This window comes from Poecilia reticulata, linkage group LG13 (genome assembly GCF_000633615.1).
Source record: "Poecilia reticulata strain Guanapo linkage group LG13, Guppy_female_1.0+MT, whole genome shotgun sequence".
In the NCBI taxonomy this organism is placed as follows: Eukaryota; Metazoa; Chordata; class Actinopteri; order Cyprinodontiformes; family Poeciliidae; genus Poecilia; species Poecilia reticulata.
This window is the reverse complement of record NC_024343.1, coordinates 9,779,753-9,797,291: the sequence shown is the minus strand read 5'-3', so window position 1 is coordinate 9,797,291 and position 17,539 is coordinate 9,779,753. Positions and strand designations below refer to the sequence as shown.

Sequence of the window (17,539 nt, the reverse complement as noted above, 5' to 3'; positions counted from 1 at the left end):
ATATTGGTCAATATATTTTATGTATATTTGAATATTACTGATGATTTTTTTATGATGGCCGTTGAGTAAATAGGTTTATTGCTTGTTTCATAATACGTTAGTGTATTATGTTTTTGTCATGTAAAAAACTTTGAACTGCCCCGATGCTGAAATGTACTACACAAATAAACTTATGATTTATTATTTAAATAATTACATACAGGTCAAAAATGAATAAAATATTTCATTTTTGAGCCATTTAAAATTGGACCTGCTGGTGACCTGGATCGTTGTCCAGCTGTGAACTTATGGCTCTGCCATTAAAGCAGGTTGTCCCAGTTCACACGTTTCCATCAGTGAGAGCCACAGTTCATCATACTGTGACCACCAGGTTTGAAATGTTCTGTTTCTGAAATATCCCAGTAGTTTTCACTGAGATACCTCTTCAGATTCGTTGCAACAGACTGGCTCTATTAAATTTTTTTATTTTTTATTCTACAGGTCAAGCAATAATCAGGCCCGGGTGTGGCTAGTGAGCGAACTCAGCCGTTCATAAAGACATGCAAATCGCAGTTCTAATCATCCCAAACTTAATCATTTGGGATGATTAGTTTTTTGACAAAGGGTCCCATTGGTTTATATAATCTTTCCCCCTGTAAATATTAAGTCATTTGAAAACTGCATTATATTTTCACTCAGGCTGCCTGACTTTAAAATTAGCTTGATGATGTTGAACATTTATTTATTTATTGGAGACAAAATAAAAACAGAACTAATCTGTAAGATGAACTTTGTCACACAGCTGTCTAATGACTGCCTTTACAACTCAGTCTTTGATGCCCAAAGTTATCTTTTAATTATTTGTTAAATAAGAAACTGAGCCCAATTCTTCTGCCACCTCAGTCACCTTGGCAAAGGTAAGATTTGAAAGGTAAGCAAATCTTCATCAGTGCAGACAGAGCATCTGCATAGAATAGCATAAAACTAAGTATTATTAATGTTCCACTTGTGTAGCACATTTAAAAATAGCGGAACAACATCTGGTAAATTCATATGCTATTAAAGCCCAAATAAGCTGGACAATGGTGGGATTGAGATATAAGAAGAGAAAACAAAACAAAAAACACAAGGATTAATTTTTTTCTCTTTGGCTCCCAAAATATTTTTTTAATTTAAAATGTTTGATTTGTCCCAAATGATTTTATTTACAACACAGTTACAATGTTTGGCACTGAAAGCATACACAGTTAAATAAATGAACAGTCAAATATTCATGTGTACGTCAAAATAAAGTTATACATGTTCAGAGTTCAGACTTTGGGCAACATTAGTAAGACAAGTATGAGTGTGCAGCTCAGGAGAACTCACTGAAGTTTAAATCTACATTATTCCACACAGTATTTTTTGTCCTCCCCAGCTTTACTGGTGAGTCGTCTTGTGTAGCATTAATCTGGCTGATGTGCAAAGACTTTTTTATTTGGAAGCCATTAAGTCAGTTAGATTTCCAGACTGCTAACCATAGTCATACCCAAAATGAGGAGATGTTTTTCCAACTTATGCACTTCAGGAACTCTTCACATATACTTCTTGCTTTGTAAAACAAAAGGTGTTGTATAGAAGTAGCCTTTTGACATTAGGCTACAGGATCAGAAATAATAGCGTAACAACAAAAAAAAAAAAAACTCAAACACATAAATCTGAAAATGTACAGATTTACACAAATAATACAAAAAAAAAATTGTATAACATAGATATTGATCTGTCGCTTTGTATTATACTGTTGATCAGCTTTGGAAACAAAGTGCACTTCAGCAGAGTGAATCTTAACCTGCTGATACGATTTATCAGTTTGAGCAGAGAGCTAAGAAACAAAGGCACTGCAGGCAACGTAAACCTGTTGTTTTAAAGTATCATTAGCACTACCAATGGTTATCTGAGCAGCTTTATTCCCACAAACTTTCATTTTGCCCCACCTAAGAGTGGAGAGTCAGTATACAAAAAGCCCCAACAATCAAATCAAAGAATTGGCAAAAGTGTGGTAAACTGCAAAAAGAAAGATTTGTTGTAGATAATCGACACCGAGTTTTAAAATATACGTCCCTTGAATAATAAAAACACAGAAGGGTCCAAAGGTGCTCCTCATCTCCTTACTTCTAATAATACTCATAGCTGGGTCGATGAGCAGCAAAGAGACGAGATACTTTGTGACTTTTATAGTTTGGCGGAGCTTCGTATTTTATGTCCTACATTTTACCAAATAACTTGGTTCAATTGAGATGTAGAGGTTGAGAACACACTCTTAGTGTATTCATTTTTCCATTAGGGAAAAAAATGAGCCACAACCACAAGACGTCACTGCGTTGAGGTTCATAAAAGCCATAGTGAGAAGGTCCTCCTTTTATCTAGACACCGTTCACTTTGTTTGGTTAGAAGTGGGAGGAAGAAAAATGCAACCACTGGAGCACACATTCAGCTCTAGCAGCTGTTTTAGGACTTTTTTTTTTTTTATCAGCTGTTTTTAAGTGGAATTTCCCTTTAAGAGGCAGCTCATCTGTCCGTCTACCTCCGTGGGCCAAGCTTATGAGTCCAGCCTAATATCATTCTTATTCAGCATGGCTGATCAGTACAAACTGACCTCCACCCTCTACTCCGCAGCTCTGGACGGGCTCTGTCCGCTGTCTCCCAGTCCTTTGACCGTGCTCGCCCGTCCGTTTCCCCGCAGTCACTTGATGCGATGCCGCACCAGTGAGGACTCGTCTGTGATCTCCCCGCGGTCACGGTGCCTGCAGGGCAGCAGCAGCAGCAGCAGCAGGCCGATGAGGATCAGGGCGCAGACTGCCACCAGGGCGTAGGAGATCATCCACAGGACGGGCTCCTTCAGCACGCTGCTGGAGCAGTCTGCTGCCACGTCTGCTGCTGAGAAGGGCCCGGCGATCTCTGAGAGAGGCTCTCCGTCACTCACTGCAAACAAAGGCGAGACAGCTCAGAAGCAGGAAACCCTACTATCACCAAAAAAAAAAAAAAAAAAAAGCTAATTTGGAAGCAGTGAATATGGCTGTAACCAATGATTATTTTATCAATCAATCAAATTTTATTTGTATAGCACATTTCAGCAGCAAGGCATTTCAATGTGCTTTACATAATTAAAATAAAAATAAAAACAGAATAAACTGAGAAAGAGAATTTGAAAAAGATTAAAAAAGATAAAAACATTAAAAGTTAAAAATAAAAACATTAAAAACATCGATCCACGTGAGGACTTGCCCTTATGGGGTCTCCTCGAACAGAGTTTTAGCAGAGCGACATCATACAAGGATTCTCAAACCACTGAGTTTTAGCAGAGCGACATCATACAAGGATTCTCAAACCACTGAGTTTTAGCAGAGCGACATCATACAAGGATTATTTTAGTAATCAATTATTCAGTTACTAGAATAACTGCCATGCAAATGCAAAAGAATGCATCTGCAACTCAGAAATACTTCTAGCATGTGAAAAAGCTCAGCTCTTTCTGCTCAACTTAACCTCGGTGTGGGGCTGAACTGTTTACTTTTTTTTTTAATTAGATAATAAATAATTGGATAGCAAAAAGTGCTTCATATAAGCTTCTTCTTTTTTTTTTTTTTACAGAATTTGAACCAGGTGAAGTTGGTGTTTCTTTACCGGAAACAGAAGACGTGTCAATTTTGGTGGGAAGATGGAGATGAATGCAAAAAAACAAAACAAACAAAAACAAACTTGAAACTGAGACAGTTTCACCCCCCAGCTGGACAGTATTTAAAATCTGATGTCCTCAGATTTTCTCCATCCACTCTGAGATTTTAGACTCCAGATGTGCAACGCTGGTAGAGGTGAACCCCAAGAGACTCCAAGTGGCTCTACAAAGTGTTGACATCCCACTCTTCAGAGTTTTATTTACAACAATCATGCATTACTTTGTGCAGGTTTATCACAAAATCCTAATAAAATAGATAGAAGTTTGTGGTTTTAATGTGGCAAAATGTGGAAGTAGTTTAAGGGGCACGAAAGCTTTTGCAAGTTAATCATGTTACTGATGAATAAAAATTTGAATCCAATGAACGGAGAGAAAAGGGGCAATTTCTAAACAAATGCAAAAGGAGATTCCCTTCTATATCCTCTGCAAACTCTGTGATATTCAATAGATTATTGTGATAAACAGAATGCTAAATATCACATAGTGCCCATGCAGCTTCTTAAATAAAGCTGTCAGCTGGAGGGTAATATCCTGAGGTTCACGTTTAAAACTGAAATTCCTGGTTTCACAGAAGCGCATCAATAGGCCGTTTGTCTGTCCGCCAGAACAGAGAGGAAAGTCGGCAACTAAACGTCACAAGCCTGCATCCTCAGCCTTAAGCCAACATCTGCTTCAAGAGTGTTTGCTTAGTTTCAACAAGCCGCTCTTTGTACTTTACGATGTGAACAGGAGCCCTCTCCAAAGCTCATACAAACACAAAACCAAACTATTCACCTAATTTAACCTGATGCAGCACATGAGCATAACTTGCTAAAAACACCAGAGGTGGATTCTGCACATGGGACAATGTTTGCCGAGTGGCTTCAGGTCAGCAAAATCTTACAAAGCGTTGGTCCGTCAACCTGAACTTAGAGTCCGCTTGTATCCTGGTTATTAATTAATCCAAGTCTATTCCGTGTCTTTTGAAAGTTTTCATATTCCTCAAACCTTCTGGACTTCACCAACAGATGAGGTGGAAGGGAAAATTTAACTTGATTTTTAAAAAATATTTACAAATGAAAGTTTGAAATATATGGAGTCCTGTAGGGGACACAAATAATTTTCTTTCTTATTGCATTTTCTGGCAATAGGTTTGCATCATCTTGAAATAATATTGTATTTACTAGTCAGTTCGTAAAATAAGATGAGCTTTACTGTCCAAAGTTACATTATGAATATTTAACATGTACATTAACACAGTTAGTAGCACATATTTTACTCATTTTAAATAAAAGTTTTTATTGTTACTTATAAATAGCTCATTGTCTTTAAATACACACATTTGCACATTTTGTACATTTTTAAAATGAACCTACCTATTGCACATTAATTTGAAATGGAGTAGGCTTTTTAATAACTGCATTTTATTCTGTGCATGTATGCTATATTCTCTCATCTTTATGTGAATCCTTGTGCTTTGACAGCCTGTCACTTTGCAGCTGTTGCACCAAAGTTTCCCTATTGTGGAACAATAAACAAATTTCAATACTATTCTATTTTTTTATTTGTGAGATATCTGAAGTTTTATGTGTTTTTCTTTGGAATACAAACACACCATAAATTTATGTGCAAAATGCCAGAGAAAACAGTGCCAGCCAGACATGAGCTTTTCATGTCTGGCTGGCACTGTGTCTGTCATAAACATGACAGAAACTTTCTGTAAGAAGGAAAAAAAAGCCAAACTAGTTGGACTATTTTAAATGATCTTTATGGGGTAATACTGCCCTCTACTGACAGCTTTAAACCGTCGTAGAGGGTCTGATTATTAAGCAGGTCTGATTAGAAAGGCCCCATTGTCATGTGCGGTTCCATTTCATGCCATCAGTTATTTGTATTTGTTGGTTTGTTTGTATATATTATACAAACAAACATGAACACCCAATTACCTGATATATATTGGAAACACGTTTCCACTGACGACCTTTAAAAGTCTACCTATGTGCAACTTTATATTGACATTTCTTAACACCATGACTGTATGTAAAATAGACCAAGATATATTTGCCAACTCATTGTGAGTTGGCAAAAACGTCTTGGGGAGCTTTGAGGATTATGGTCCACTATTCTGTGTGGCTTGTTTAATACTTTATACTTAGATTAGATTGGGCACAGGATGACTTAATTTAGTTATTAGGTGACATCTGAATGTAATTGGATGCATTAGATTTGTTTATTAGTAAACAAATCTAATGTGTAGTTAGCCCTCTACAAATGTAGTTAGTCCATTTGTAGAGGGCTAACTACAAATGCGTGAAAAACCTTTCAGATTTCCATTTGTAGAAAATGCCGAGAACTATTCTTTTCTGTTTCCACTTTACAGTTATGGACTAAGTTGTGTTGGTCTATGAAATCTCAATGAAATACAAGCTTGTGGCTCCAGCAGGATATAAGAGGAGAAAGTTCAAAGTCACTCTCCGCGGAAATGTTTTGCTCTGTTTAACACCAAGGGGCATCATTAGGCTGCCATCGAACATTTTCTTGAAATGTTGCTACTTATTAACCTGTCTTTAGTGCGTAATTTTCTTACCTGCACAGCTGCTGAGTGCGAAGCCCAGTCTCTTCTGGCTGCGGTCGAACACAACGTAGAAACCTTCCATAACAGTGGCGCCGATCACCAGGCCGTTCGATGATGGGGACATACCGAAACGGAAGCATTCCAGCTCATTTTCTGTGTCTACGATCGGCTGGATGTAAAGCTGCAGAACGGCAAAACAATCATTAGTCTCGTTAGTCAGTTTGAGACCGACATGGGCGAAAGGTGGAGCTGTGATTTTAATTTCTGTGCATATCTACCTGAGGCAGGATGGTAATGCGGAAAGACTGACTGGTGTTGGTGGCTCTTAGGTAAATTGAAAGCTTTGGGAAAAGCTCCATGGGGTTCTCGTCCTTCTTCCAGCATGCAAGCTTGGTGCCATCCCAGAACCCTGAAGAGAAATTCTCGATCTAAATCACAGAGACGGAACAGAAGGTCACTACTGCGCCAAAGCAGGTTTTGATGTTATCTTTCATCTATAAGCTTTGCAGGAATGAGAGTATACTTGGAAGAATTGCGGAAGTCGATCTCAAGTCTCAAAAGGTTAGAAAAAACATAAAAAGCATTGCAAATGGCCGTCTGCATGAAGGCAAGACAATTATTTTCCTAGCAGAAAAACAATGAGCCCTTCCACCTACAACTACTGCATCCTTAAACAGTGAGTGTGTGCTATTCTCCTCAGCATCCCTTTGCTCTGACAACATGTTTCATCATTGTCTGTGAGAAGAAGGCAGCGTACCCGAGAGCTGCCTGTGATGGCTTCTACCACCGCATTGAAGACATTGATAGGAAGTCTCAGCAGTGTCGTCCCGCTGTCAACTATGGCTTTATCTGCGTTATACTGAAAGAAAGAGACCATCAGTGTTTTTTTTCTTAGTTCAACAGGCTTCTCTAAAATGTCTTGAAGAAATAAAAAAAAAAAAAGAATAAAATACAAGGACGAATTTTCACAAGCAGGTAAACCACATCACTTTCCTCAGCAGCACGGCAAGTCAGCTACATTTATAATTGTCCTATTGAGAATAAAAATGACCTTTGACATCGTCCAACTATCCTATTTTAGATGTAAACACAGTTTCTTTGAAGCTTGAGGACAACTACTGTGCTGGGATCATATGCTGAAATAAAGATGTGTAAAAATTTTTAAAAAAGCTGAAGTTTTTGAAAACAAATTTTTTCTTTCTTTCTCCATTTGCAATTTTGAGATACTAGGTCTCCATAACACTTTATTACACAGAGTCTAAATGTCAATGAGAGTGATATCCTGTCATCACAAATGTAAATATGTGGAGATTGTTAAACTCTACTGAGACTTTGACTGAGAACTCTGTGCTTTGGACACGTGAGACTTTTCACCAACCAAAGTTCCTGGTGGGTCTAATGTGAAACCAAGGATCAATATTTAGAAATGCTCACTATTAAGTACGGTAGAGGAGCTGTGATGATGTGGGCCTGCTTCTCTCCTAAAACATCTGGGAACCCCAATAGTAGCGCTGCCTAATTTTGAAAAATGTAGTAATGATTTTTATGGTACTTATTGAAATCCCTTTCATTATTACTATTAATTATGATTATTATTTACACTTAAATAAGATAACATTTTTAAACACAATGATTTACCAGCAACAGAGTGTTCTTCCACAGTATGTAGAAAACAAAATGCTGAGCTGAAAATTAATTATACTATCTACAAAAGAATAAAAAACTAATTATATAATAAGTAAGATATAAATACATTATAAGGAATATAGAAAACATGTCATTGCTAGTAATAGATATTATTTTGACCAAACAAATTTGCTTATATTTTGAGAACTAACTTACAACTCTTGTATGCATTTTTGAAAAATATATCGAATAAATATAAGTCACTTTCAGTATTAGTTGCCCATAGATCATGTCCTGCTTAAATTTCAGATCACAGAACAATTCTGGGTTTCACAACCCAAGTTTGTTTCATAAAATCCAAAGCGTGTCACTTCAAGTGAACCGACTCTGTCTTTGTTGTCTGTAACCACTGCGACTTCTCCTACTGCTGTTTTACCCTATTAGCAATTTTCTGAAAACAGGCCCATTTAAGGCATGACTTTATTCTTCAAAATGGATCAAAGTTAACAGAAAATGCATAATAGGAGCATTGGTCCAAAGAGGAATAGTGACGAGAGCATTGCGATTTTATTAAAAACTTATTTCTCAACACATATTTTTATATTATTTATTAAATGTACTGAAATTAAACTTTGGATTTTTCAGATTTTTTTTAGTGTGGAATCATGCTGCTAGAAGACAGGATGGCATTTTTATTAGGCTTTTAACGCATCTTTACCAGGAGTGCCAATAAATGTGGGTGGCACTTCATATTAAAGTCAGAGACAGTACAGTTAGAGAATCAATACAGAGTTTGATGTTTACCTCCTTACAATCCAGATTCAGACTCTGGTCTCCAACTTCCAGTTTCAACACTTCCACCTGGTAGTACCACTCCTCTACGATAGGCGTGTACCAAATCGACCCTCGGTACAGAGTTGGTTCAGCTCCACCCATTATCTACCAAAGAAAAAAAAAAGGAAAAAAAAAAAAAAAAGCACAGGTTTATCCATCTGCTCACACTCTGGCACAGCATAGTACATAAACACCCAGGGACCTCCTGCCATCTAATCCATCTGTCAGCATCAGAGAGTCACATGATGGAGATGCAGCATGTGAGGTACCGAGGTTGTGTGCGCAACAGAGACAGACCTGCTCTCAGCAGGAAGCTATCTTAGTTTAATGAGTCACTCTTTAACCAGTGTGGGCATCCAAAGGGAAAAGATGCTGACACGCAACCACGTCAACTATTTTGTTTTTAAAACGCACTCGGCTGCTCTGATCATCCATCCATCCATCCATCCATTTTCTCCACACCCTTGTCCCTTAGAGGGGTCGGGAGTGCTGCTCTGATCAATTAGTGTTAAATCATCATGCGAGTAGAAACTGCTGAACAGCATTTCAGTGTTTCGGCACAACTGGTACTGTTTATATTAAAAGAACAAAGATCCCAACTCAAAAGTGCAAACTCAAAGCCGATATCAAATAATATTTTAAAGAATAATCCAATTTCGAAATTAATTAGTATATAAAGTATTACTTAGGCAGACTTCTCCGGAGTCGTGCCGGATACTTACAAGACTGCCAGCAGGAGGGTTGACTGCGCTGCTGGCTGACAGGCCAGCCCCGCACATTTGCAGAGAAAACATGTTGGGAATTCCCAGCTGCTTCACCACAGAGTTGAAGAACGGCTCCACGGAGGAGTCGGGCTGATCAAGAGACAAGAAAGGCATAATCAATCACCATCCATCAATTTAAACACTGGAACATAAGCTTATACATTGTCTGGAGAGAATAGTCTTACTCCTGGTTGGGGTTTTATGTAATGCACTAGATAGCACACAATCGTGAAATAGATAGAAAATGAAGGTGTTCCATTTTCTTAACGAATAAAAACTAAAAACAGAGTAGAATATACTTGAATTAAACCTCCTTTACATCCAATACTCGTAAAAGATCTAGTGCAACAGACTACTTTTAGAAGTTACCTAATTAGTGAAGTTTCCACGCGTTACAGGCCCTTTTCCATTTAGAATAAATATTGCGAAAAACACAATCATCAATAGCAGACCAACTGTAGATCGAGGGATGCAGTAATGAAAGAAAGTAATTCTGAATTAAACATTAAAAATGTTCTGACCAAAAAGAGCAACCGCAATAAGTGCATGACCTGCAGGTCCAAAACAAGAGTTCTGCCCTTTGACCAAACAATGTTCTCTCTTTAGGTGACAAAGTTGTTCATGTCAGTTCTGTGTTATCCCAAGCATGACTAATAGTTCTCAGGCAAGCTGAACCTGATCTTTTCAGAGACAACAAAAGCACAAAGTGGTCAGTGTGAGCATATCTGCTCTTTAGTCACTGGCATTTGATCCCAAAGGTTACCAGTCAGCTCAGGTAGAAAGAATCTCTTGTGCTGGTCCCAACTAAATTATCATGTCGAAGAAAGCTAACAAGGTCAAGCGATTTGGATTTTGTCACATTTTACAGAGCTGTGAAAAAGTCTTTACCCATATAAACTTTTCCAGTTTTTCACTTTTTTGTGTTTCACTTACACATCGGATCATCAAACAAACATGAAAATCAGACAAAGATGGTGATGGTGATGACGAATTCTGCAAAGCAGAGTAGGCCAACATTCCTTCACAGTGACGTAAAAGATTCATTACTGGTTATCACAAATAGTTGTTGCTGCCAAGGGTGGAACAACCAGTTACTAGCTTTAGAGTATAATTACTTTTCAAAAAGAGACGGGTTGGTTTAGATAGTTTCTTTTCTTCCTTTAATTAATTAAACCATCATTCAAAAACTGCTTTTTGTACTAATAGAAGTTACTGTCTGACATTAACATTTGTTCAAGTGGCACAAGAGAGTGAAAACAGAAGAAATCTATAAGAGTAAATACTTTTCCACAGTATGCAAATTTTAGGCTACTGAATGTCTCAAAAAGGAAGCAACTTATCTGTATCAAATATATCATAATGATATAGAGGAAATGAGATTGAATCAAATAAGAAAATTGTTTTTTTTAAGAAAACAAAGCAGAGCATCACAGTACAGGCTGCTGAAAATGAACCATTCTGTTGTCATGTGAAACATCAGTGACTACATTAAGATAAGATCTCATACTGAAGTTATGCGGAACCGTGAAAGATATGCAGAGCGGGATCTTACGCAGTACTGCACGGAAGACAAAGCATTATATCAAGCAAATCATCTTCCTTTGTACAGCTTTTATTGTTACAATACCAATCTATTTTTAAAGTCATTTCATACATTGCAAAGACTTTATAGCATCTTTCCTAGCCTATTTAACTGGAACACCGTACTGACACTGTATCTCTCACTGGGGAGAGAAACCGACAGAGGCCGCAGCGTCCAGAACAGCTATTGTGAGCAAATTAAATTGGACACAATCACAATATTAATATACAATGTACTGCTAATAGCTGCACTATTTAATTGATTCTGACCATTTAATATCCAACTCAACATAGTGTGCATTTCTGTCCTCCAAGCAGCCAGGACCAAGCCTGATGGGACAGTTGCATGCTTGTTGTGATCTGACTGCTGTTTATCTCCTTGTTTGAGACATATCTTTAAAAGGTCTTAGTGGGTCAAAGAGTCTGCATCTCACCCGTGCCAGCATTGGGTAGGCCAGCCCCAGGATGCCTTGCCAGTCGATTCCAGGTAAGAAGAAGCTGTCAGACAACTGGATGGCGGCAATGTTGATAGCAATGGTTCCATTTGGGCCCTTGGGCAAGGAGACGAGATCAGTTCCCAGAACACCTTCCCAGTTGCCTTGTGTGTACCTGACACCCACTGAGCGACCAGTTGACTGGAAGGTACTAGAGCTGGGGAGAGGAAGGAGACAGACAGCGTGAAGAAAAATGGTGCTTTTTTTTTTTTTTTTTCTTTACACAAAGAGACAATATTAAGACAATGGAAAAACAACAACAAAATAACTAAAATAATGAACAAAGATTGCAGCTGCATTAAAAAAAATAAATAAATAAAGTTTTTATTTCTGTTAACTTTGATTACCAAAATATAATCTCTTAGAAAATTTCCAGTATAAAAGCTAATAAAAGAAATTTAGTTTTCCTACTGAAATGTATGTCCATGTATTATACAGTATGTAAACTCAATGCTTGATCTGAGCTCCTTTTGTATGAATTATTAATCAATGTGGCATTGCATGGAGTCAATCAGCCTGAAGCGCTGGCGTCTCATCTTCCTCTTCACAACACGCCATAGTTTTCTCCATGTGGCTTAGGTCAGGGGTCAGACACAGCGATACCACGGTAATAAACACACGTATTCATATTTTTGGTTGCCTGGGCAGGTGCCAAACCCTGCTGGAAAATGAAATTAGCATTTGTATAAAGCTTTTCAGCAGAAGAGCTCGAACTTTTCCTGGAAGTGAGCCAACACCAGCAAAGGACTTAGCACCTTAAATCATCACTGACTGTTAACTTAACACTTGATCTCAAGCAACTTGGATTTTCTAGTCTCTCTCCAAATACTGGGACCATGATTTCCAAAAGAAATGCAAATTTTTACAAAATTTGAAATAAAGATTTTGGCTTACGGAGCCCAATCTTTATTTTTCTCTTAGCCCAGATGAGGCTTTGAATATCTCTGGTTCAGTGGTGGCTTAATACGATAAACTTAACAGTTGTAGCCCATGTCCTGCATGGCTCTTAAAGTCCTGACTCCCATTGCAGTCCATGCTTGCTAGGCTGTTGTTATCCCACTACTTGTCTACTTTTTGATCACATTTTTTCCTTTCACTGAGTTTTCCACTAATATACTTGGATAGAGCACTCAGCTTCTGTAACTGTGCTCGTTTGTGGCTTATCCTCTCCTTCTGGAGGGAGTCAAGTCATTCTTTACCATGACTGTAAAAGCCATAAAATGGATATGACATAAAGTTTCTGTATTAAAAACAATGTTTATTTTGGTTGTTTTATTCTTAGGTTTTCATCAGAGGTAAGCCATAGTCATCAACATTAACAGAAAGAGAGTCTGCAACTATATCTCTCTGTTTGTTAGGCAGCTAGAAAGCAAATAATGTCCGCTGAATTACCAAAATAATTCTCAGAAGAGCATGTATTATTTCTGTGATCTACAACTGTAGTGTTGTGTTTTTTTCAGGAGCATGTGAATTTTGCCACACAAGGTGTTTGTGCCACTCACAGTGCAGTGTTGAAGTAACTCGTAATGAATGGGTGTGGAGCAGCAGCCACAGCAAAGTTACTGCTGCCTGTATCCACCAGGATGTTGAGCTGAAACACACAAGAAAGAGTTTGCTTTAACAACTGATACAAGCTGCACGTCCTTACATAAATAACTCATAAAACAACACTGTAAAAAAAAAAAAAAGACAGCAGACGCAAGCAGACAGAGTTTTAAGTTGCATTATTTTTTATTTAGAGGCTTTAAAACAGAAAAAGAAAACCCTGTGCTAGAGTTTACTGTAAGTTGGTTGGGTGGAAAAAAGAAAGATTAACTTGGCACATTACTCTTCCCGCATACTCCGCTATCACACAAACTGCTGTTAAGCCACACACACACACACACACAAAATACAGCACACAGACTGTGACATAATTACTCTCTAATGTGCTATCTGGGAGACGAACATGACAGCCTCGAGCGCCTGACATGACCGTATGACCCAGCCAGCCGTTTGGGTATGTGTCATGTGGGGAATGGCGAGCAGCAGTGGATATAATTCTGTCTTCCAGGCATCAAGTCAGCGAGTATGAACTAATTAGCCAGTGGAGTTCTGTCACCTCCTTGACTAAAGCACAGGCCAAATCCACAGTCACTGAAAAGCATTCCCTGCCACGACAAGGCCCCACAACCACCTGTTTCCTCCCACATCTGAAACAAATTCGCCGATCTCTACGGGCTGTGGAATCTTTAGTCCTTCAATCAGCAGCAAACAGACGCAGTCTAACTAAGATCAGTCTTCTTTTACTGTAAACAGAGTGGATTAGCAGGAAGAAGCTACAAATGTTAGTGCAGAGAGAGACATGCCAGAAATAACTTCCTCATTCTTTGCTCCAAAACTTGTTTCACGAACACTTCTTACTGTTAAGCTAATGTGTGCATTCATAAATTATGAAACAATGGCATTGAAAGATCAATCATGATTTTTTTTTTTATTAACTTGTTCTTGTTTAGGCTTATGGGTTTCTTCTTACTGGGCTGGCTCTGGTCCCATTACCATAAAACTCCCCACCATCGCCTTGTCCATGGCAGCAATCCACTGCCTAAACAAGCCAAACAAGCCTGGCTGGAAAACACTTGTGAGGATGGACAGTGAGGGCATTTTTATTCGTCTCCATGTCCCACAACTTCTTCTAGTCTAGCTCCCGAGCCCGAGGCAAATCTCTCTCTCTCTCTTTTTCTCTCTCATCGCGGCAGCCTGCAGTTGAACACTCACTGCCTAATTGGCAGCGGCTCCGTGGTGGCAACGCGCATCTGCTACCTGTTTGTAGCAATTAGCAGATGTGAGGCTCTCCGCAGCCTCTCTCAGCCCGGCTGTGCCACATGTTAACAGATGCAGCAATTAGAGGCTGATTTGAATAGCGCCTTGTTTAACACCACAGCCCTGTAATCACATCATGATTTAGTTAGTATAATACCGAGAGTGTGACCCAATCGTATTGAATTACAGGACATTCTGGCAACAAATAACCAATTTAAATCGAAGTGGATTGAGCTCCGCTGGCGTGAATAACTGATGTAATGGACTCGCTGTAATTATGCCAAGAGAAGCAAAGTTTAATGGCCGGCTCATCTGGGCAGAAATATCAAAAGGTGGTGAAACTGCTCTTTTTCTTTGCATTATAATCCCATCTATGTCACATAATAATGACCTTCTTCACAGTATTCTGATTTTCAGAGTCACAGAGTCTTGGATTTCCATTATCTGTAAACCAATTACAAGAAACAAATGCTAGGAATCTATAACTATAAAGCAACATTTTTTAATTCAAAAATCATTTTTGCTCAAAAACATTTGAATAAATAGACATGAGCTCATCATTCAACCATCTGATTGGTGGAAAGTGCTATTATGCCCAATTGGCTTTGAAGTGTTTCAGAACCCTCGATCATTCATCCAATTTATTTTAAAATAAAAAACCTCTTTTTTGTACGACTTGCACACAACAATCACATTTTCCAGCATCGTATCAAATCGTTGTTTGAAGCAAAAATGAACCCCCAGTCGGCCAAGAGAAGTGACTTTGTCATTCGTTGATTTCATTTGCAAATGCTACCTGTGCGTCAGATTTACAACTGCATCACGAACACGCAAAAACCAGGGTTCTGACCAGAACCTTTGTATGCAAAAAAAAAACAACAAACAACAAAAAAATGATTAATAGCATTAACATTCTTAACGCGTTAAAATCTATGTAATTAATTAAACAAAAATAACAAGTTAAAGTCCCGGGTATTCTACTCGCAAAAAAACAGAAAGGTCCAAAGGGAAGAATAGAGGTGTGATATGAAGACGGAAAAAGAGAAAGGAGGAACACAAGAAAAGGAGGTGAGTGCATGAGAAAGGAAGGAAAAACGAGAGGACACACAAAAAGGACAGAAGGCTGTAGCACTTACACAAAATGAGGAATAAAGTCAAGAAATACAAATACTTTTCTAAACGTTTCCACACTACACAATGGTCATATCTACAATTTAACACAGTTACTGCCAATAAGAGACACTGTAAGACTATACAACACAAACCAGTCATGTGGGTTCATTTCCTAAAACTGTCATAGCAGTATTTACTTTTCATCCTGTTCCTTGGGTCTGTGTCCAGAGAAAGTAACTGAAACAGGTGTTTGTTCACCTGTCCTGTCACATAACACAGAGGTGTAACTACTGAGGTCACTCTGACTGGTCTCTACGTAGGTGGACTGGCTAAAGTAATTAAAACAAAAATAAATCTGATTTCATAGGGCCTCAGTATGATCTGATGACTCCAATTTTCTTGCCCACGGTGACACATAGGAATAGGAACTAATTTGTGTGGTCTTTTGTTTTACTTCTGCTAGTAAATATATCAATCTTTGACTACAAGGAGAGAAACCAGCTGCAGGTTTCCTCTTTTAGAAGAAGCAGTATTTAATCCCATCGAAGAGAAGTTATGAGATTATCCCTTTTAATGTCCCTAACTCACAGCATCTGACTTTTTTTTAATAGCTATACTCAAAACATAAAAAGTGCATCACAGCAGAGAAAGTGCTGTTTATTGATAGGTTTAAAGTTGAAGTTTTAACCATGAAATGGAAATTAATTGAAATGCAGCCAAACAAAAACAAATTTATTTTTTTTGGTGCTTTAACATCTGATGGTTGATTTTAATTCCTGGTTAATTAATTGCTGCATTTCTGGAAAACATCTTTAACGCTTATGACGTCCAAATGTAGATAAAACATATTTTAAATCAAATTGTTTGATTTCTGTTATGAAAAAGCATGGGCTAGCTGGATATAGAACTAGAAATAATGTAATACCATGAAGTTGTGGTGGTTTATTCAAAGTTATCATACAGGGAGTAACTTACACCAATCCATGCAATACGCAGGGCAAAACTTTAAATGTCTGAATCCATGACTGCAGCGCCTGCCTATTAAGTGGAATGTGAAACTATGATAAACACTTGGGGATTTCATGGAAGAGTCACATGACGGTACTGTAAGTGTGTTTTTCCAGTTATATATATGAAAGCTGTTTATAAATAACTATCGTTTTGTCTCGTCGTAATTCAACTAGAAGATGTTTTGCTTTTCACGCACTCTAAGAAGCCTTGTAGTTCAGATAAATGGATTTTATGGTTTCAGTTTCTATCTCCTGAATGGCCAATCTTTATTAAATTCCGTAACTTTGTTGGCACTCACGTAAAGAAGAAGCGCGGAGACTGTTTTTACCAATCACAGGGTCAATCAGGACACAGAATACTGTGAAAAAAAAACTGCACAAAAAAAAATCTGCGCAGCAGCGATACCGTGAAAGGTGAACCGCGTTATAGCGAGGGTTCACTGTATATGAAATAATTTATAAAAAGCAACTGAGTAATTTGTAGAATGGCTGCATATCTGAGTTTATCTATGTGCATCTGGGACTTCATTCTCATGCCTGGTCTCATAATACCTCAATATTGAGGAGGTGGATTTATTTAAATAAGACAGTTAGTCAAACATATGCGACACTTAACCTCATATTTTCTAAAAGAACAGTTTTGATTTCTCTGTACCCTCTTAGCATGTAGAACTGATAAGCCTCTGCGAGCCTGAGAAACTAAAGCTTCACCACAGGAGCCTTAAAAGCTCTGATCTGTTTAACTTGAGAGGCCCGGGGGCAACAGGTCAACTTACTAATGAGATAATTCACCTTTGGTTTAAGCTCTGCTTCAAACGCTTCCTCTCAGAGCACAATGGCAAATCGCTGCCACCCCTAAGGCCTCATGTATTCTTAATTCCCCACTCGTGCACATTTAGCCCCTCTTAATCATTAACATGATCTTGTTAGGCACTTTACATTACTAGATGAATAAAATGATGACAGATTACCCCTGGCAGAATTTCTTTGCAACTCAAAGAAATGAAGCAGGAGGTAGGGATGGCCAATTACCGCACAGTTTATTGGTATCGAGGGGGAGGGGGGGG

The 17,539-nt window shown here is 38.3% G+C and overlaps 1 protein-coding gene across 1 annotated transcript in view; it reads right to left on the bottom strand.

Annotated features, from left to right (window-relative positions):
• Positions 1-1,439: 1,439 nt before the first annotated feature.
• bace2 (beta-secretase 2) overlaps positions 1,440-17,539 on the bottom strand; it is an 18,206-nt gene continuing 2,106 nt past the window's right edge. The window contains exons 2-9 of the mRNA XM_008425295.2: positions 13,050-13,138; positions 11,488-11,704; positions 9,431-9,562; positions 8,679-8,813; positions 7,006-7,107; positions 6,527-6,676; positions 6,261-6,429; positions 1,440-2,940 (exon numbers count right to left, since the gene is read on the bottom strand). Coding sequence (XP_008423517.1) covers positions 2,702-2,940; positions 6,261-6,429; positions 6,527-6,676; positions 7,006-7,107; positions 8,679-8,813; positions 9,431-9,562; positions 11,488-11,704; positions 13,050-13,138 — 1,233 coding nt within the window. The 3' untranslated portion in view covers positions 1,440-2,701. The remainder of the gene's footprint in view (positions 2,941-6,260; positions 6,430-6,526; positions 6,677-7,005; positions 7,108-8,678; positions 8,814-9,430; positions 9,563-11,487; positions 11,705-13,049; positions 13,139-17,539) is intronic.